The following is a 20,729-nucleotide window of genomic DNA, read 5'->3' as shown; positions in this document are numbered from 1 at the left end:
CCAGATGGCTGTAAAGTGTCTAATTGCTGGAATTGCATTTAATTTATGTTTAACTCTTTTCTTTTCTGGTAGACTTGGCTGGACTGAGCTTAAATGAAGGTTCCAGTAGCACATCAGAACATGACATCCTCCCACCTCTCCCACATCCAACCTGCGCCTGGCCACTGACTCAGGGCTTCCCGTATCAGTATCCGCTGCCTCATCCGTATTATTCGCCTACTTGCCAGGATCCCACTTTGAACTATGGAAATGGCAGTGCTGGAAGCCAGCAGAGTGAAGGTAAGATTCACGAGGGTCTTGCCTTGTTTGTCAGAGTTGCTGCATGTAACAGTTGTTGCTGCACCTTTTCCAAAATCGCTTAAGTGGGGTGAGGGGTATTGGAAGGCAAGGAGGTGAGGAGCACAGGTTGCTGGGCTGGACGTTCCCCCAGTTCATTGCAGCAGGCGAGGCAGATAAATGCAGCCTGACTGCTTTGAATGTGCTCAGGAAGTAGCAGTGACTCAGCACCCTGACACAACCATCAGAAGAATTGGAGTTCATTCCAAAATGAGCAAGACAGATTCACAGAATAATCTTTATAAAATGTTACAGCCAGGTTCAGCAGCTTGATCATTACCGACCAAAGTAAACAAGCATCATTAATTGCTGTCTGTATTGCTGCACTAATTGTTATGCTTATTGGATCTTTCTGTTTCCACATTGCTCTCAGTGCAGCAGCAGAAAGGAATAACCATGATATGGTTTAACCGATTTATACTGGGTCCATTCAACAGTCGAGGGACAGTAGCACCAGATGGTCAGTTCTTCACTTGTAGATGTTTCATTATGGTGAGGTTCATAGTGAAGTGACTGGTGTCTTGTGTTGCCTGCTGTATGTACAGGGAGCAAGAGCAGTGGATCCAATCGGAGCATGGGTGAGAGAAGAGGCTCAGCGGGGAAGGAAAAGGAACAGAAAGCAGACTCCAAGTCGGTGGGTAACACCAGCGAACCAGACCGCACCATTGGGAACAACGTGCACTGCGAGCGACCAGCAAGCCAGCTCAGTCACCACAGCCACTGCTCTCACGGACCTCCAGGGGTCCCCCCTGTCTACCAGCTGCCCACGGCCTTAGTAACGAGTGGGCCTCCTGGAGCTCCTCCTGTCCGGGATCTAGCGGCAGTCCCTCCCGAGCTGATGGGCAGCCGGCAATCCTTCCAAAAGGCCATGGGTAACCCCTGCGAGTTTTTCATCGACATTATGTGACAACACCTGCTTTCTTGCACTAAACAACACAAGTCTTTGCACACAACACTGCTTGTGTCTCACCCCTGGTGTTGCAGGAGCCTCGGGCTTCTAACCCTAACCATGGTTCTTTATCTGTCCTCCATTAATAACAACCTTGAATGTGTTGGTTTTGGTAAATATTGATGCCAAGGACAGCTTTGTGTAAGTGTATTCCGCGTTTCAGTGTAATCATCACCTGTGTAGACTTTAAAGGGATGTTGAAGACCTTTTGGTTTGGTTGGATGTTTATCCCTGATGAGATCATTTCATATGGTCCTCTCAACATCCAGTCATCTGCTGTTGTGATGGGCACTCCATGTTAAAGTTCACCCTGGTTTTTTCAATGTGGATTGTCCAACCCTTTTAGCAAGCACCTTTTCATTATACAGACACGGCTCAACACATATGGGCGTGATTCCCTTTCCAGCTCATTGACGCACAAATGATTCACTTTCTTTCTTCAAAAGTTAGCAGCATTTCAAGAATTATTTTCTCTTGAAGCATTGAGAATGTTAAGCTACATCTTCAAACATTTTAACAGCTCTTGCACTCTGTAGTCTAATCCCCTGCACAAGAGAGGAGGTTGGATGACACATCTTTGCACATGCCATGTTTTGGACATGTCTAGGCAGTTTGGGCACTTTTGTTCATGGTTACTGCTGAGCGATGTGATTAGATCATTCGGTCTCATCAGTCATTTCTGAAGGTTTACAAATCTGTCTGGAACAGCTGTTTATAAATTATATTTTTCCTTGGTTCTGTGCTGCTCCCAGTAGTGAGACCTTCTGTATCCAGTCTGCAACTACAAGGATATGTATTGGATTGTGTTTTATTTTCCAATTTTCACATCACTCCTGAAGGTGCTGGCTCTCACCCGGGTTCAGGTCCCTTCCTGTCCTGAAGCTGCTGACGCTCATGGGGATATGGATTTACTGGGCCCCACCTGCCCTAAAACCATGTTCAAGTGACCATCCTTCATGTGCAGTGACTGTCAGCAGGGCATTCAAATGAGATTACCCTGTCTCCTGCTCTGTGGGGCACATATTCCCACTGGTGGTGTAGCCTGGCTCACTCCTGTTTCTGCTCCATTTCCTTCCCATTGAGCCCTGCCCTTATCAATAAATGCAGATCAAGTTTCTGTGGCCTTTGTGAGACCCTGATTGCAGCTAAATCTCCCACCAGAAAAGCTGGCGAGATAAATTTCAAAACTTTATGTATGAGACCAGGAGAAGTGAGACTATTTTGTGCCCCACAAGGATCACATGAGCCTTTGCAACCCCTGGCTCCCCTCACCAAATTAACCAACCACTTTAACACCACCTGCCTCACGCCCAGACTTACCCCAGACAGTCTAACAACATTAGCCCAGAAATCTCGATGTCCTGTGTCCCAGACAGGAGTGTGACGTGTGCAACTTTACCTCTGATGTTTGAGAAACCAGAGAGTGGAACTAAACAAAGTTAACAGGAAACTGAGAGGCACACAGACTGTCAGAGGTCCAGTCTGGAGTGGTGCAGTGTAGAGAATCAGATGTGATTCCACCGGGTCGAACTGCAGCCCTCAGAGCACAAGAGTGAGCAAGGTAAGCTCTGTGTGTGTGTGTGTGCGCGCGCCACCAATCCTTGACACATATCTGTACACAGGACAGTTCCTCAAGACAGTGAGTGTGAATACTGTTATATTTGCACAAGTACCAACATTCCAGGACTCTGCAACCTTCTTTGAACAAAAGAAACACTTAAAAATTAATTCAGCAACGGCTTTCAATTTTAGCCTTTAGTCAAAGGCAGCTTCAAACATTGCCTCATCTGGGTCCATCTTGTGGACACCTAGAGGAATAACAGATGCCGCACAAGGTCGGCTGTGCACAAAGCTCACTCTTTGAATGTTGGCACAAGTAGGTCCAGCACCTGGACTGCACTCAGCTGGAATGGAATAATAAAACTAATGGAAATTTATTGGAAAGTTTAAGAATGCTAATCAAAATTATGAGAAAATGTAAAAAGAAATGTACAGTAGGAAATTAAATTTTATTAAATTAATTATTATAACTATTCTATAGATCAAACTCACTGAAAAAAGTTCAGTCCAGACTGCAGATCAGTTGGCAGCTGGGAGCTGTCATCGTGTGTACCAGTGTTGTAGATATTGCATTCAGATTCTGTGTCTCTATAGTTAATATATCGCTGCATCAGTGTAAAAGCTATTTTAAAAACTAAAAAATTTACATTTTTTCCTGTCTTATTTTGTTTATATTTTCCTTTTTCTACTTGCGGTGTCTTTGGCAGTTTAATTTTGTTTACAGTGATCTTGTGGAAAGAACATTTGATGAAGACCCTGAGGGTCCAGTGTGGTGAGATTAGGACCAAACTCATCAACACTGTGGATAGGGTCCATGCCAACAACCATCCCTCTCACACAGCCATGGTGCCAAGGATTAGAACAATAGATTGTAAGAGCTTATATTTATATATAAAAATATAAAAAGAAGAGTGGCTAAAGTAAACGTTGGTCCCTTCGAGGCAGAGACATAAGAAATTATCATGAAGAAATGGCATAGAGGTTGAACAAATATATTTTGTGCCTATCTTCACAGTAGAAGATGCAAATTACATATCAGAAATGAAGGGTAATCAAGGGGCTAATAAGGAGTGAGGAGCAGAAACTCATTAATATCAGCAGAGAAAAAGCATTGGAGAAACTTAAAGGACAAAAAGCTGACAAATCCCCAGGACATTATGGCCTATATCCTTGAGTTCTAAAAGGGACAGCTGCAGAGATAATTGATGTACTGGTTATGATTTTCCAAAATTCCCGAGATTCTAGAATGGTCCCAGAGATTTGGAAATTAGCAAATGTAACACCTCCATTTCAGAAAGGAGGGAGAGAGATAACAAGGAACAACAGGCCAGTGAGCCTAATATCAGTTATCAGAGAAACACTGAAAATCTTAATAATGCACTTAAAAAAAATCATGGTATGATCAAACAGAGTTAACATGATTTTCCGAAAGGGAAATCGTGTTTGAAACTTTATTTGTTTTTTTTTGAGGATGTAACCTCGAGGGTAAATATAGGAGGGCCTATAGATGGAACATACTTGGATTTCCAAAAGGGATTCAATAAGGGGCCACAAAAAAAGATTAATAAGTAAGATAAGGGCTCATGGAGTTCAGGGTAATATGTTAACATGAATGGGGGATGGGGCTCTGTCTCTGGATGAGAGGTTGATCATTTAGGAATGAAATGAGAAATTTCTTCACTCAAAGGGTTGTGAATCTTTGGAATTGTCTACCCCAGAGGGTTGTAGATTCTCTATTGTTGAGTAAATTTAAGGCTGAGGTGGACAAATTTTTGATGTCTCGGGGATTCAAGGGACATGGGGAGCAGGCATGAAAGTGGAGTTGAGGCAGCAGGTTAGCCATGATCAAATTGAACGATGGGTGGAATAGACTCCAGGGGCTGTATGGTTTACTCTTGCTATTTCTATTGTTTTTATCTCAAATTTATGATCTCAGCATCCTGACTTAAGATCTATCCACCAATCGGGCATCAGAGCTAAGAACAGCCTTTTCAAAAACCTGCAGGTCAGATTCACCAGACCAAAAACATACAAGTTACTTAGACTTTCAGGGCTGAACTGCTAGGGACATTGTTCATCAGGAAAATGTTGGAATCCCCAATTAAGGAAGTATTAACAATGCACTTAGAAAATCTTAATATGATCAGACAAAGTCAACATGGTTTTATGAAAGATATATCATGTTTGACAAATTCATTAGCATTTTTGAGGATGTAGCCAGTAGGGTAGATAAAAGGGAACAAATAGATGTAATACATTTGGATTTCCAAAAGACATTCGATAAGGTACTAAACAATAGATTAATAAGCAAGAAATGGCGATAATATATAAGGATGAATGGAGGATTGGTTAACAGACAGGAAGTGGAGAGCAGGGCTAATGGGACATTTTGAAGTTGGCAGGCTGTAACTATGGAGTGCTGCAAGGATCAGTGCTGGGGCTTCAGCTATTTGCAATATTGATAGCTTAGACACAGAGACTGAAAGTAATGTATCTAAGTTTGCTGTTGATACACAGGTGGAATGTAAGCTGTGAGAAGGATACAAAGGGGCTGCAATGAGATATATACAGGTTAAGTGAGTGGGCAACAAGGTAGCAGATGGAGTATAATGTGGGCAAGTGAGGTTATTCACTTTAGTGGTAAGTATAGAAAAGCAGAGGTTTTTTTTAAAGGCATGAAACTTCAAATAGTTAATGTTCAACTTAGGCGTACTCATACAAGGAGCTCAGGTAGTTAGCAGTACAGTGACAGTTCATTAGATTGGCCCCTGTGATGAGAGGCTGAGTAAATTGGGCCAATATTCTCTGGAGTTCAGAAGAATGAGTGGTGATCTCATTGAAACATAAAAGGTTCTGAAGGGGCTTGACAAGGTAGACAGTGAAAGGTTGCTTCCCTGACTGGGGAAATCTAGAACATGGGAGAACAGTCTTAGGATGAGGAGTCGATCATTTAGGACTGAGGCGAGGAGAGATTTCTTCACTTAGAGGGTTATGAATCTTTGGAATTGTTTGCCACGAAGAGTTGGGATGCTCCATCATTAATTGTATTTAAGGCTGTTATTCATAGATTTTTGGTTTCTCGGGGAATCAAAGGATATGAGGAAAAGATGGGAAAATGGAGTTGAGGCAGAAGATCATCCATGATCATACTGAATTGTGGAGCAGGCTTGGGCTGTATAGTCTACTCCTATTTCTTATGTTGTTATGCTTAGAGGGATGGTGATCATAGAGGAATTGCTTTGCATTGACGGATATAGCACGGGTTAGATACAGAGTAAAGTTCCTACTACGCTGTCCCATCAAATATTCCCAGGCCAGGTATAGCACAGATGAAGTAGAGATTAAAGCTCCCTCTACACTGTCCAATCAACACTCCAAGGCCAAGTACATCATAGGTTGAATATCGAGTAAAGCTTCCTCTACACTATCGCATCAAACCTGTTGGAGGATGTTTGTGCAACTCACACTTGGGCACTTCCATAGCTTTGGTTGATTGATTTGAATATCATTTGCATTGTAAACTAATGTCACTGTCTGTTCATCCTGTTTATTAATTTAACCTTCACGCTTACTGATCTGCACATCACCTGGAATGTAATTGCGTTCTGTAGGCTTTGTGGACTTGGATGTGTTTTGCATTACATTTAATTGGAAATAAATTACTCACAACTCTTAGGATAATCCAGTAGCCCAATTAGCATGTGCAAGAGCAAAAGTTGATCTTGTGCTAATGCATTGAGCCTCCTGCCATAATTATTGTTGGAGCAAAATCAGTGTTACACTGGGATTACACCAGTTTGTTCTTTGAGTGGGAGGATGGGGGGAGAAAATAAACAACAAGCTGCCAGTAAACCTATGGCTGAATAGCTAGAATCTAAATCCTCCTGGGCTGTAATGCATGCTTGTTTACACCTGTCACAAGTGCAAGATTAATTGCCCTTCTGTTGTTTTTTGTGCCGATAAAGACAGAGAATGCCCTCTTGTGCCATGAACTCCATTTATTCGGAAGTGTACACAGATTCTGACATCAATAGCAACACTGGTTTATTACATGGAGAGTTGACAAACGTGCAGTTGATGTAAGTACCTGGCTAACTGCTCATGTACGCTGTCCAACAGACCCCACACCCTGATCTCCATATTTCTTAAGTTGATTTGAAATATACATAGATGAACAAATATCATCTTGATTTTCCTATTGAATCAGAAATGGTGAGTAACAGGAAGAGTGGGCTCCAGTGGGTCAAGAGGAAAACTAGCTCTGAACCCCAGCCCAAAGGTGAGGGTCCACGTTATGATTCACCATCCACCCCCTGAGACAGTGCATGCTCCTCTCTGGTTCTGAAGTAGTTAAGGCTTGTGAAAACCTAATGAAACCAGTTTACAGTAATGCTTTATAAGTATATTGCTTAATGGGGTGGGTTGGGGTGAGGTTAGTTGAGGCAGAATGAAATGAGACTGGGTTCAACTCATTGGAGTTGGCAAGTGAGGTCAGTGGGCTGAGAATGGTCAAGATGAGGTGACTGGAGGGGGTTGAGGTCAGTGAGGGTGGGTCTAATGGGGTTAGGATTTGTGAGGATGGACTAGATAAGGTGGGCTGACTGTGCTAGGATCAGCAAGGGTGAAGTGGGTAGGTTTGGGGGTTTGTCACTAGCAGGGCTGGAGTTGGTGAGGTTGAGATTAGAGGAGTTGCAGGATTGTGGGTTTGAGATCGACTGGGTTTATGGCAGTTTGAAGACTAAAATGGTGGGGGGGGTTGGTGGGATTGAGGTTTGGGGGTTTTGACTAGCACTGTTGGAATTGAGGTTGGTGGGGTGTGGAATTCTTAACCAGACCAAGATATAGCGACCTTGAAGGCTGCAGAATCAGCGCATTGATGTTACAGGTAGTTCTTGGACAGCATGGCACATATTGACTGTTGAAGCTTCATCGGCATTCAGAAACTTTCCATCTTTGCTTTGTTAAAACTAAGTATGAGGCAGCGTGGGTGCCCTCATGAGTCATGGGTTTAGGAGGGGAAAATTAGCCAAATTTCCCATCCCTTATTCCTATCTGTCGACCATCCATGGACAGTGGGAGGGAGGGGAAAACTGCTTGCAATCCATTGCAAACACTGCAGGGTTCGTGTGAAGAATAGGCACTTGTGTGAGGGATCTGGGGTGGCTGTTGTACTAGAGAGGTAAGACCTAATGGGAACACTAATAAATGAGCAGAGTTAATGATTGATGTCGTTAATAGCTCCTGCCAGTGAGCTGAGACAACATGTCACTGGGATTCGGTGGTGGGTGGAGGATTGTCCATCGGACTTTGACAGTAAGATCGGCTGTTGAACTCTGGTTTAAGGAGGATAATGTAGCATTTGGGCAGGAAGTAGACAGCGATGATGCCATACATGCTCACGAGACCTGTGAACAATTGTATAGAGGAGACAAACTTGCCCTTGGCAGCGGTGTAGGCTGGGATGAAGAAGACCCAGGCCATGAGGTAAATGAGCATAGCAAGGGTGATGTTCCGGGCCAGGTTGTAGTTCTTGGCTGAACTTTGAACCATGAATGTGCACAGGAAGCAAGCAAGCGCAAGCAAGCCATTGTAGACCAGCATCAGCCCAAAGCCAGTCACAGAGCCCTCATCACACTCCATGACTATTGCTGTGGCAGAAATGTTGTAGTTTGCAAAAACAGAGGGAGGGGAGGTCAACTGCCAGACTGAACACAGAGCGATCTGAAGGAGGAAGAGTGAACAGACCATCAGATACCTGTTGTTGTGCCTCATGAACTCAGGCCACCATTGTGGGATGCAGCCAGTCACTCTGAACAGGCCATTTACTTGGAAGGACTTTACAAGCATGGCTGATAGACAGCCCGTCAGACCAATTGAGAAAATGGGCTGCCTGATGGTACAGAGCAACCAGTTTGGCTCCTCAATGAAGCAGTAAAGGCTGCAGCAGGAGACGGCCATGGAAACCAACATCACCAGGCAGGTTGTCCCTCCAGCCAACTGGACCATAGGGGTATTCAAATTAATGATGAAAATTCCGGTTATTGCCGCTATGATGAGGAGACTCAGGGCAGCCAGTGAGGCCACCAGGATAGCCACTGTGTCTGTCCATTGCAGGAACTCGATTGTTTTCTTCTGGCATTTAACACTCTTCAGCAATGACCATTCATTCTTCAGGCAGGGCACGCACTGGTTGTCTGTGGGGGAAGGGAAGGTTGTTACTGTAGCAGAGGGATTTGTGTATCAATCATTTCACCCCCACCCTCTCAATTCAGCACCTTGTTGTTGGCTGCTTGCTCCCAGGCCGCTGCCTTCAGCCAAGAGAGACTCACTGGTCTGGATGGTCAGGCTGCCTGTGCTGCTCAGTAGCTCTGCAGCTGAGGGGGGTACTCCAATCATAGGGCATGTTCACATGAATTTTTGCTCTCCCTGCAATCTCTGTTCTTTTCCTGCCTTCGGTTCATCCTGCCCACAAGTGCTAAGCAATGAACATCTCCAGCAAGAGAGAATCTAACCATCTCCCCTTGATGCTCAACAGTATTACAATCGCTGAATCCCCCCACAAAAAAGTACACGGGTCACCACTGATCAGAAACTTAAATGGACCAAGCATATAAATACTCTGGCTACAAGTGCAGATCGGAGGCTGGGAATTCTGTTGCAACTAGCTCATCTCTTGACTCCCCAAAGTCTGTTCATCATTTCCAATGGACAGGTCAGAAATGCAATAGACTACTTGCCCTGGATGAGTGCAGCTCCAGCGACACTCAAGAAGCTCAACCTCATCCAGGACAAAGCAGCCTGCTTGATGGGCATCTCATCCACCATCTTAAGCATTCACTCCCTCCACCACCAACACAGAGGCAGCAGTGTGTATCACCTACAAGGTGCACTGCAGCAACTCATTAAGCCTCCTTCGAAAGCACCTTCCAAACCCATGATCCCTATCACTTAGAAGAACCTGGGAAGCAAATGCATGGGAACACTGCAGGTTCCCCTCCAAGTCACATATCATCCTGATTTGGAACCATATCGTTCCTTCAATGTCGCTGGGTCAAAATCCTGGAATTCCGTCCCTAACAGCATTATGGGTATACGCAGTCCACATGGATGCAGAGGGTTCAAGAAGGCAGTTCATCAACACCACCTGAAGGGCAATTAGGGATAGGTAATAAATGCTGACTTTGCCAATGACAGACACATCCCACAAATGAATTAGAAAAAGGACTGGGGGCAGACAGTTCCAATGTTTCATGTATCTCTTGTGTTGAATACAGAGTGAATTTTTTTTTTTATTTGTTCATTGGTTGTGAGCATCGCTAGAAAGACCAGCATTTGCTACCCATACCTAGTTGGCCAGTACAACCACGGTGCTGTTAGAAAGAAGTTTCAGAATCCTGACCCAGCGAAACTCAGTTGGGCAGTTGATCTGTGACGTGATTAACTGAGTTCACAAAAGTGGCTGAAAGTGTAGGCTTTTAGTACTCACCGGGCGTGAGGTGCAGACTGAGTGTTTATTCCTGGGACACCCTACTGTTGAGCACTGGTTGTCTGAGACTCCTCTATTATAGACACTGAATGCTGGTATCTGGGACTCTCTTGAGTTGTAGATTAGAGTAAGAGAAAATGCCTGGACTTACCACCGCTCTGAAATGTTCCTGCTGGACAATCTGCACACTTGTAGCAGCAGGAATGATATCCTTTAATCACCTTTATCTGTCCAGGTCCACAGGAAGTTGAGCAGTTGGAGCCTGGAGTCTGACAGAACAAAAGGAAGTAAAAGCTCCTCTTTTAGTGATGAAGTCAGAACAGGATAAGGTGGGTTCATTACCAAAGAATGTTGCCTCACCTTCTGTATACAGAATTCCATGTGCTTAGTGCTCCTTATTCTTCTGACCTCTGCTGGCTCCCTGTTCTCCAGTGTATCAACTTCAAAATCCTTGTCCTCATCTTAAAAGTCCCTCAGTACAATGGACTGATTATTCAGCAGCTCCATATTGCAGCGCACATTCCCTGTATATCCATTTTGGATTTGTTTGTGTTTGTGTGTCTACATGTGTGTGCCTGTCTGTACAAGTGTCCCGTTATCTTCAAACCTTTGCTTAAACTTACCCCTAACCTCACCATTGCTCCCCTCTATAACTCCTCTGCCACTTGTTCCTCTTGTACAGATTTTTGAATGTTTGTCACAAAAGACTCAATAAAACAAAGCCATAGAAAGCATACCATGTAGGTTCACCAGGAGTGGGAAACTATACAGGATGAGGGGAGACTTGAGGTACTGGGACCATTCCCACTGGAACAGAGATGGCCAAGAAGGAGTTTGAGGTTTTTTTTAAAATGATGATGAGTTTTGAATATTATCACAATGAGAGAGGTTCATAGAAATTTGGAGAGATTCCTTCACACAGGATTATTGCAGTATGGAGTGCTTTGCTAGAGGGAGTTGTTGAGGCACTGACCATTCTATCTTTTAAGAGAATATTGGGATGGGGGGGCGGGGGTGAGGAATGGGAGGGATGAGGAGAAGCCTTTACCTCGTTCTGCAGAGTGTTCCAGTTGATCAGGGATGCATTAATTAGAAGCTTCTTGTCCTGTGCTCTGTATTCTCCAATCAGTCTGAACTCAGGAGTTGAATTCTCGCTTTTCCATTGCCAGTTAATAATATCGTATCCTGTGGGTGGGTTTCCATTTTTGTCGAAGAAAATGGCTCTGCTGTGGAGAGTGAAGTTAACTTGTGGAATTTCTTTGAGGAGCTGGATGGAAACCAAGAGCTTTATTTAGTGAGAAAAATGTCTAGATATATAAGAAGAAAGGCTATACAGTATGTCTCTGTCTGAGAAACACTTGCTTTCCAAATTCTCACATGAGTGTGAGCTGTCACAGATTAGCTGACAATGGAAATTGTACTCCAATGATAGAAAGGGAGCTGATCCCCAGTGACAGTCAGCACCTTCAGGAAAGGAGGGGACCTGAACCCCAGTGAGAGTTAGCATCTTCAGGAGAGGAGGGCACCTGAACCCCAGTGAGAATCAGCACCTTCAGTAGAGGGGACCTGAACCCCGGTGAGAGTAAGCACCTTCAGTAGAGGGGGGGATCTGAACCCCAGTGAGAGTCAGCATTTCATGGGTTTATGACCTACTCTGGAGACTTAGGCACTTAATCCCCCCGACACCTCATTCAGTACTGAGGGAGCGCTGCACTGGTGGAGGTGCGGTCTTTCAAATGAGACCTTATTTGCCTGTTCAGATGGATGCTACAGATCTCATGGTACAATTTGATAAAGGGCAGGGGAATTTTTTTTTACCCTTGACCTGGGCAACAGTTATCCCTCACCAAACAGCACAAGTAACAGACGTACTGGTAATTAGTGCAGAATGGCTGACACATTCACTATAAAGACTATTTAACAATGTATTGAGCACGTTCAGATATTTCTCTGCGATAATGTTAGAAGTGCAAGCCTTTGTTTTCCAGTTAATTACTTGGTCTTCAGCCTGAACTCTGTCACCTTGAGACCTGATCCCATTGGTGACCCCCTACACATCTCTCACCTGCCAAGGGTAAACGGTGCTCCTAGTGCAGGTTCCTAAGTCACAGCGGAGCAGGCGGTGGAGTGCATGAGTAACAGTGTAGACTGCAGAGTAGACATTAAACGAAATGCGCTGCCGGCCTTCACCAGCACCTCCATCGACAGATTGTGTTGGATGATCCTTACGCTTTTCCTCTCCCAGAAATTTCTCATCACTCCCACATTTTTGAGAATTCAGATTGAGCAGGTGGTTGAGGGCCAGTGCAGCAGATATGTAGTACTCAAACCCAGGGATATCGCCACTTTTAATGGCCACACCCAGAATGGTCCCAATGCTTGAGATGTTTGGGGACTTGGCGACTATTTTAGAGGTGACCCAGGCCTCACTGGCAATCCAAACTTTGCCTGTCACGTTGTGCTCGAGGATTATCATCATCAATCTCTTGGCATTACCCTTATCAGCAAACACAGCTGTGACATTAACTCGTGAATAGACAATGTTCTTGATGACTGATTCCATTTTCCTCTGAAATTTGGAATGTGGTAGGTTCAAGGGAATCAGTTCCTCGTAGGCAATGCAAATGCCAGATTTTGAGGCGTGTTGTGTAAAGTGTTCTATTCCCTTGCGGCCGTACATGTCGTCTGTCCCAATCACTGCCACCCAGTTCCATTGAAACGTCTCCACAATCGAGATCATGGCTGCTGCCTGGACTTCATCTGCAGGAACCGTCCGGTAAAATGATGGAAAACTCATCCTATCATTAAATAAATTGCTTGAAGCAGCATAGTTAATCTGCAACAAAAAAGCCCAATCATATGGATACACATGAGGGTAATGTTTAACATCAGTAAAAGCAGGAACATGATGCTGGTGGGTAGGAGTTACTGAATGACGATGCAAAGGATCTGGATTAACATCAGTAGTAGTACTAGTAGGTGACCTAGGGCTCTGGAGGATAGTTACTGAGTGACAGTGTGAGGGGATTGGACTGTTATGAGTAGAGGTACAGTCAGTGGTGCCAATGTTTCAATAATTCCTCCTATGCAGTTCAGTAACTTGCCCACCTGTCTCCCTATTGCAAACAGTTTTGTTGTTTAAAAAAAAGCTATTGCGAATACTTTAGGAGTTAAGAAATTCCTCCTTCCCAGCTTCCTCCTTTCCCCAGGAGGTGCTGCCTCTCACTGGGGAACAAAGCCGCAGTCACTGGTCACACTCCTCACTTCACCATGTGATTGTTCTTGGTACAAGAGCTTAGATGGAGAGTGTCACCAGGCTATTTGATCATGGAGAGCATCACAGAAAGCCCAATCCTGTCCTCCCCCAACAAACTAATGTCCTTTAGGGAAAGAAATCTGCCGCCCTTACCTGGTCTGACCTACATGTGACTCCAGACCCACAGCAATATGGTTGACTCTTAATTGCCCTCTGAACAAGGGAAGTTAGGGATGGGCAATAAATGCTGGCCTGGCCAGCGATGCCCACGTCCTATGGACAAATAAAAATAAAAAACCAGAGGGGAGATGTGAAATCTTTTTACACAGTACTCTATTGTGATCTGGAGTGCCCTGCCTGAAAGGGAAATGGCAGCAGATTCAATAGTACTCCAAAAAGAAATTGAATAAATATTTGAAAATGAAAATTTTCAGGGCTGTGAGGAAAGATAAGTGGAGTGAGACTAATCGGATAGCTTTTTCAAAGAACTGACACAGGCACAATTGATGATTGGCCTATTTCTGTGCTAAACCAAAGACCCTAACATCCATTTGCACTTTTCAGCAAAGATCAGAAGATAGTGATTAGCTGCAGACTGATGTCCCCTTCACTAACCCGTCACTGAGGCTAATTGTGCCGCCACACTTTCCTCAACTGGGAGTATTTAGTGTAGTACAGCCTGGGATTATCCATGATGGTACATAGCACTGCACTGCCTGATATTTAGGAAGAGCTGGCAGTGATACTAGGGGCATATTTCAGAATAGCGTTCTGTGCAGTCTTGGTTTTGTATTAATTCTTAAGAATGATAGTGACCCTCACGCCGTTGACTGGTTTCCTCCACCATACCTGTGGAATGAGAAGGAAGTTGAAGAGTTGAGCGATCACCCTGGAGAGCTCAGAGGTAGAAGGGCCAAGGACGGCTAGCACTCGTGTGCTATGGTCCGTGTAATCACACTTCATTTCAAATCTGTTTCCATTCTTTGGGGTCAAGAAGGAAATGGCTGACTGCATCGCAACCGTGGACTTGAGACAGGTGTCCTGGATGTTGTATCCCAGAGTCACGCCTGGTAGGAGAGTGCTTGAGTTATTGATCTCCTCAATGGCAAACTTCATCGCCTGTAGCCAGTAGAAACCATCAAGTTGGAATCTGTGTAAAGGAGCAAAGGTCAAGAAGTAACAACTAGCTGAATCAAGAGCAGGAAATTCTCCCTCAGCAAAGAGGCTTCAATTCACAAAATCACAAACTGCACATTCTCTTCAATGCAAGGAGGCTACTGAGTGATAGTGTAAGGCAGTAGCAGCAGGAGAGATAGTAACAGTGCGCTGGGAGAGGGGTCACTGAGTGGCAATGTGAGGGGGCTGGATTAACATCAATAGAGACACTGGCCGGGATTTTCTGCTCCAGCCTGCAGCGGGCATCATGGCAGGTGAGAGCAGAGAATATCGCAAGAAGGCCAGAAATCAGTTTCAGGTTGCCGTGAAACCAGTTTGCAATTGTGCACTGCAGCCTTCAATAGGAGGCCACGTTTCCCACCGCAGCATGCTGGGAGTGTCATTTTAATAAATTTGCATCTCTTTATAAGGACTGCTCGCTGGAATCATCCCCCCACACTGGACCATCAGGGCATGTTGGTGTGCAATTAGAACAAATATGTTTCACAGCAGTATATAAGCAACGTGCACCTGACAACCTGCACTTCACTCATGACTTCGAGGTTCGTTTGCCTTCCTTGAATCACACAGCACTTGTAATCAGTGCCAGGCTTTGCAGGCAGTACTGCATCATTTTCAGGAGGCTGTCAGAGGCAAGTCTCTACCTACCAGACCAGTGGTACGGTGGAAGTGGCTTTCAAAGGGCTGCACTGGGAAGGGGGTACTGGCCTGCAGCATAGGAACAGGCTGCACGGTGAGGGCTTGACTGAGGAAGGGAGAAAACTGGCCTGAGGCATGGGGAGGAGCTTTAGGGCAAGGGCTCCACTGCGGGGTAAGAGTGGAGAAGGTTGCATTCAGACATATGACTGGGGAGAGGAGGGTGCAGGGGGTTATCGTCCTCAGCACCAGGATGGAGAGAGAGTAAGTTACAGAATGACATAAAGCACTTGAGGCCAGAAGGAGAGGATCACTGAGTGAAGAAGCACCTCAGTTTACATTGTCGAGCTTGCAGTCAGATAGAGCAAGGGCCCATCAGTCCAGTCTCAGTTGTGCCCAGCACATTGTGCACTGGATGTTGTTGTAAAATCATGTGCCTAACACGCATCTGAAGCTTGTCTTGTCATCCAATTGCTATTGAGTTTATCGTTCTAGGGAATTTCCACGCTGTGAACAAGGGGTTAACATGAGATCGATTAGTGCAACTTTGCAGGATTAGTCTCGCATGAATGCACATCATTGCTTTATTTTCCTGATTCCCTGCATTGTCACTGTTATCTGCAGATGACCAAGAGAGACAGTGTCGCCAACACCTCCACCTGTCCATGGATCTGGTGACCTACATTTGCCACATTCTCCAGGAATTGGCATCATGGGGACTGGGAGGGCATCCATTGCCAGTGGCTCTGAAAATAATGGCTGCACTCAACATCTATGCCAGTGGCTCCTTCCATTGCTCCACTCGGGACTTCTGCAGGTTCTCGCGAGCATCCATGCACAAATGTATACATGAGGTTACAGATATCCTTTTCGCCAAGGCCCACAATTATGTCAACTCAATACAGATCAAGCAAGCCAGGATGCCAGTGTACTGGGCTTTGCTGAGATTTCCGGATTCCTACAAATGCAGGGTGCCAACAACCGCGCTCATGTGGCTATAAAAGATCCCTGGCAACAGGAACTCCAGGAAAGGATACCAATCACTCAATGTACAGCTGGTCTATGACCATAAGAACTTTATCATGCTAGATACCCAGGAAGCATCCATGACTCATGCACCTTGAGTACATCGCAGATCCCAGACATCTTCGAGGGACCACACAGGATCCAGGGCTGGCTCCTCAGAGACAAAGGGTACCCACAAAGGATGTGGCTGATGACGCCTGTGCGGCGGCCACGGAATCCTGCAGAGAGAAGGTACAATGAAGCTCATGCCACTACCTGAACATTAGTGGAGCAGACCATAGGAATCTTAAAGATGTGATTCTGATACCTGGACAGATTGGTGGAGCACACCAGTACAGCCCTCATAAGGTCTCATGGATCATTGTGGCTTGCTGAGCGCTGCACAATCTAGCACTGCAAAGTGCCAGATACCAACATGGAGGATCTGCACGCCTCCTTCGATGAGAAGGACATTGAAGGCAATGAGGGCGTTGAGTTCAAGGAAGCCAAGGCTGCAGGGTAAGAGGCCATAGCATAGGCCAACATGAACACCAGCGTTGCTATTCCCCTCGTTTCAACCATGCACTTCAATATGAGAGTGAATAGTTACATATCAGGCGCTCATTGTCCAATCCTTTGAAGGATGTTGAAGCCTCGGGAGCATGTGTCCTTGCTGAGGTGAGGTGCTAACTGGAGGAATGAGTTCCGGCATCAGACATCAGAAGGTGCTACCTCTTCAAGCGTCTCTCCAGCATCCAAGTACAACGGCAGCCTACAAGACTAGGAGATGTTCCACTGTCCTCAGCTGTATGTCTTCAATCTGACCAAACTCAAGAAAACCCATCTCCAGCAATGAGACAACGTATTCTGTGTAACCTCAATGGTGAAACAGATAGGTGACGCTTGAGCCAAGGCAGCCGAGGACGTTCTGCAGGTATGTATCTATTTAGAGGTGACTCAATCATCTGTGTCACCTTCTTCTCTATCACATTCACATCAGCACACTCAGTTAGGAATGCTGGCCTGCTTTTATCCTCACCTTAATTTGCATGTGGACCACCTGAAGATGGTGACATTCAACCACACATGCCAAACATTAAAATACCTCCTCTTTAAGACACACATTGTGCCTTCATGGCCAACCCTCCTGACCTTTGCAAACTCAAAGGCTCAGACACCATGAGGCCCTCAAGGTGACGAGTCATTGCAAATAAAGAGCAGACTTCAGCTTCAGTACATCCTCACTCCTATCCCATTGCTCCCCTCAACATTGTCTAAAGCTACAATGTGCACTTCCAGAGCATGCTCAAAGGCTCTGCTGACCATCAAAAATCACCATTTGCAATTAGCATCACATGTCTCGCGAGCGTTTAGTTGATGGAACGCACAGTGCTGCATACCAACATCGTGACGAGAGCCTTTTGGCCGCAATACAGGCATTTACAGGTTGAGAAACGCTCAAGGTTGTAGGTTCAAGGACAGTAATGTGAGATGGGCAGTGCTTCGGCACCTTGAGGTGGCAAGGTGCTCCCACTTATTGGTGAGCTTAGCAGATGTATACTCGGAAAGTCAGAAACGGAGATGGCAGACAGGAGCGCACATGAGCTCTGAGTATGGTTTCATAGAATTAAAACCCTGTCAGATGACACAGAGCACATGGATTTACGCGATTTAGGACCCTTCTCCATGCGCTAACATATCTCTCCTTTTACACTACTCCTTCACCTTGGCAACTATCATCAATTGTCATAAAAACCCATCTGGTTCACTAAAGTCCTTTAGGGAAGGAAACCTGCTGTCCTTACCTAGTCTGGCCTACATGTGACTCCAGACCCACAGCAATGTGATTGACTCTTAACTGCCCTCTGAAATGGCCAAGCAAGCCACTCAGTTCAAGTAGCAATTAGGGATGGGCAACATATGCTGGCCTTGCCAGTGACAGCCATATCTTATGAAAGAATAAACCTTTCAGGAATGGAGACAAGATTGCAAAAGACCTTTACCTCAATCTTACACAGCCAAAATAAACATACGATCCTGCAAAGCATGTGAACGAGGTTCCTTCCACAAGCACTCTTAACATTAAGGTTGAGGCATCACTGATGTCAAGAATAATCTGAAAAAGAGGCACATACTGTGGTGTTATGGAAATACACAACATGGACGAGGGGCCCATGATAGTGACATCTGCAGTAAGTGGGGGAGGCACCATGGCATCACACCTGATTGACAGCAACACAGCTAATCATAAAAAGGAGGCATACACAAGAGATGTGAAATGGGTGCAATTCTATTTACAGTTGTGAACATTATATACATATGAATATCCGTGCCACTATTGTGCCCCTAAATTTTTTTAACTTTCTCAACCTTACCGTAACGCCTAGGTGCATTCCTGACACCCACAGCGGAGGTGGAGGCATCCTGCTGACTGCTGCACCCTGTTGTCTGTGATGACTTTGGTGGGTGTCCTCTAGAGGGCTAAGACCTGGAGGGTCCCAGCCTGCTTTGGGTGCCCTGCTTTTGGGGAGGTGCCTCCTCCTCGGCCTGTGGAGCTGGAGGTGATGGAGTCACAGGAAGAGGGAATTGGGATCAGCCTGACAGTCCTGGGGTCACCTGGGTAGGTGTTCCCGAGGTGTCCAGCTGCTAGTCCTTCTTCCTATGGGTGCCCGAGGGCCCCTGGCTGACTCCTTCAGGAGAATAGACAACTGGAGTGAGATCTAGGTGCCCCACCCCCCTCTCGCGTAGCCACCAATGGCTACAGCAATTGAGCACTGCCCCTGCAGCAGTGCAGGACCGATGTCCTGGACCAAGGTCTCCATGGTGGCCGACATCCTACCAGTGTTGACCTCGGTGCATTGGCATGCCAGCGCTATCACCTCAGACTGAAAGTGGATGGACTCTTCCATCGTCTGTTGTAATCTGAGGAATGTAGCTGACATCCCTTCCTGATGTTCCTGTGATTGTCACTGCAGCTCCACCAACTGAGTTAGGACCGAGTCTGGAGGCTCATCATCTGACTCGGACTTTGCAGATTCCTGGCTTCCAACAATCCTCTGAGTGCCGGTGACCTCAGATGTCCCTGCCTCCGCTTCCTATGCACCAGATTGTGTGCTGTGCTCACCAGATTGTGACCCCGAGGCTGCTCTAGAACAAGGCTTACTAAGGTGTGTGTCTCTGTGCTGCTGGAGGGTTTGGGTGAGCACTGTGATGTGTGTTCAACGGTGCTGTCCTCAGGTTCCTCATCTGAGGTGTCGTCAGGCCTCGAGCTAAGGGCCTGGCTGGTTGGGGACCTCAGGCGCTTGTCTAAGAAAGGAAATAGAAATAAATAGTGCATGCCAGGTGAGACGAAAACAGGAAAATGCACTCAGTATAGTTTTCTGAAGGATGACCTGGTGCAAGACCCTCATGTGGGTGTGTGCTGCCGACCTCACCGTCGCTGCAGGTACAGTCCACATCCAACTTGATGGCTCTGTCCTTGAAGCCATTGAGGACTTTGAGTTCCGGCATTCCACCCCTCGTCTGGGACCTCTACTTGTGTGCGAGCTTTTCCTGCATAAAGACAGATGGAGATTGAGAGTAGGATTCATGCCAGGGCAGATGACAAGGATGCCTGCCATGTGTGGGTGGTGAGTGGAGCCATGCATAGGATGAGGATGCAAACTGCAGAGGATATGAGGCCAGATGGAGATGTGAGGGTGTGCGTGAGAGAGTGAGTGGTGATGTCCCTTGAGCTGGCAGTGTGTGAGATGCCAGTTAATGTCTGATGGGCTGGTGAGTATGTGAGTTGAGAGTGATGAGATGGTTGACTGGCAGCACAGATGAGATCATTCAACCTCTTACTGCACTGGGTGGCTGACTTCTTCTGTGCTGCGTGGGCACTGACCACTGCTGCCACCGCCTGCCAAACCAGAATGGTGAAGTCGGTGGACCTCCTCTGGCCATCAGAGGGGTAGAGGATATCGCGGTGGGCCTTGACTGTGTCCAGCAAACATTCCATTGAGGCATCATTGAATTTTGGAGCAGCATACGTTTTCTGTTTGGGAGCCAAGTATTCCGTGGAGCAGTTCTGGGTTGCAGACATTAAAAAAGCTGTGCCACGGGTGCTGTTTAAATTTGGTTCCTGGAGTGAGGAAGCGGTGAGCTCACGGTGGGGCGGGCGAATCAGAGGCTGCCCGCCCCCGATCCGGCATATTCCTATATATGCATAATTAATGCGTAAGCAGACGATACGGCGTAAAAACCCCACCATTGCAGCCGGCAGGTAAAATGCAGTTTCTCACGCCTGCCGCCACACTTAGTGTACTGAGGGGGAAATCCTGCCC

At 46.0% G+C, this 20,729-nt stretch overlaps 2 protein-coding genes across 4 annotated transcripts in view; one reads left to right on the top strand and one right to left on the bottom strand.

Annotated features, from left to right (window-relative positions):
• LOC144690450 (segment polarity protein dishevelled homolog DVL-1-like) overlaps positions 1 to 3,498 on the top strand; it is a 119,100-nt gene extending 115,602 nt beyond the window's left edge. For all 3 annotated transcript variants that reach the window (XM_078557966.1, XM_078557965.1, XM_078557964.1), the window contains 2 exons: positions 73 to 279; positions 882 to 3,498. In XM_078557966.1, the coding sequence (XP_078414092.1) occupies positions 73 to 279; positions 882 to 1,243 (569 nt within the window). In that variant the 3' untranslated portion in view covers positions 1,244 to 3,498. The remainder of the gene's footprint in view (positions 1 to 72; positions 280 to 881) is intronic.
• A 4,612-nt stretch (positions 3,499 to 8,110) lies between these two features.
• Positions 8,111 to 20,488, bottom strand: LOC144691111 (taste receptor type 1 member 3-like). The gene is made up of 7 exons (XM_078559184.1): positions 20,291 to 20,488; positions 18,408 to 18,520; positions 14,437 to 14,737; positions 12,397 to 13,167; positions 11,380 to 11,598; positions 10,483 to 10,600; positions 8,111 to 9,039 (listed from the first exon to the last, which is right to left on the bottom strand). Exons 1-7 carry the CDS (start codon positions 20,486 to 20,488, stop codon positions 8,111 to 8,113), a joined length of 2,649 nt encoding a protein of 882 aa, XP_078415310.1.
• Between the last annotated feature and the right edge of the window lie 241 nt (positions 20,489 to 20,729).

The sequence above is a fragment of the Cetorhinus maximus genome, chromosome 15 (assembly GCF_964194155.1).
Source record: "Cetorhinus maximus chromosome 15, sCetMax3.hap1.1, whole genome shotgun sequence".
In the NCBI taxonomy this organism is placed as follows: domain Eukaryota; kingdom Metazoa; phylum Chordata; class Chondrichthyes; order Lamniformes; family Cetorhinidae; genus Cetorhinus; species Cetorhinus maximus.
This window is presented reverse-complemented; position numbering and strand designations above follow the sequence as displayed.

Bases quoted from the DNA above. Each gene is read 5' to 3' on its own strand.
- LOC144691111 (XM_078559184.1), bottom strand. From the start codon at position 20,488: ATGTCTGCAACCCAGAACTGCTCCACGGAATACTTGGCTCCCAAACAG. The intron at 18,521-20,290 runs GTCAGTGCCCAC...CCTCTTTTTCAG, and splicing joins GGCAGGCGGTGGCAGCAGTG to ATTATTCTTGACATCAGTGA. The intron at 10,601-11,379 runs GTAAAGGCTTCT...TTGTTCTGTCAG, and splicing joins GGAACACTCTGCAGAACGAG to ACTCCAGGCTCCAACTGCTC.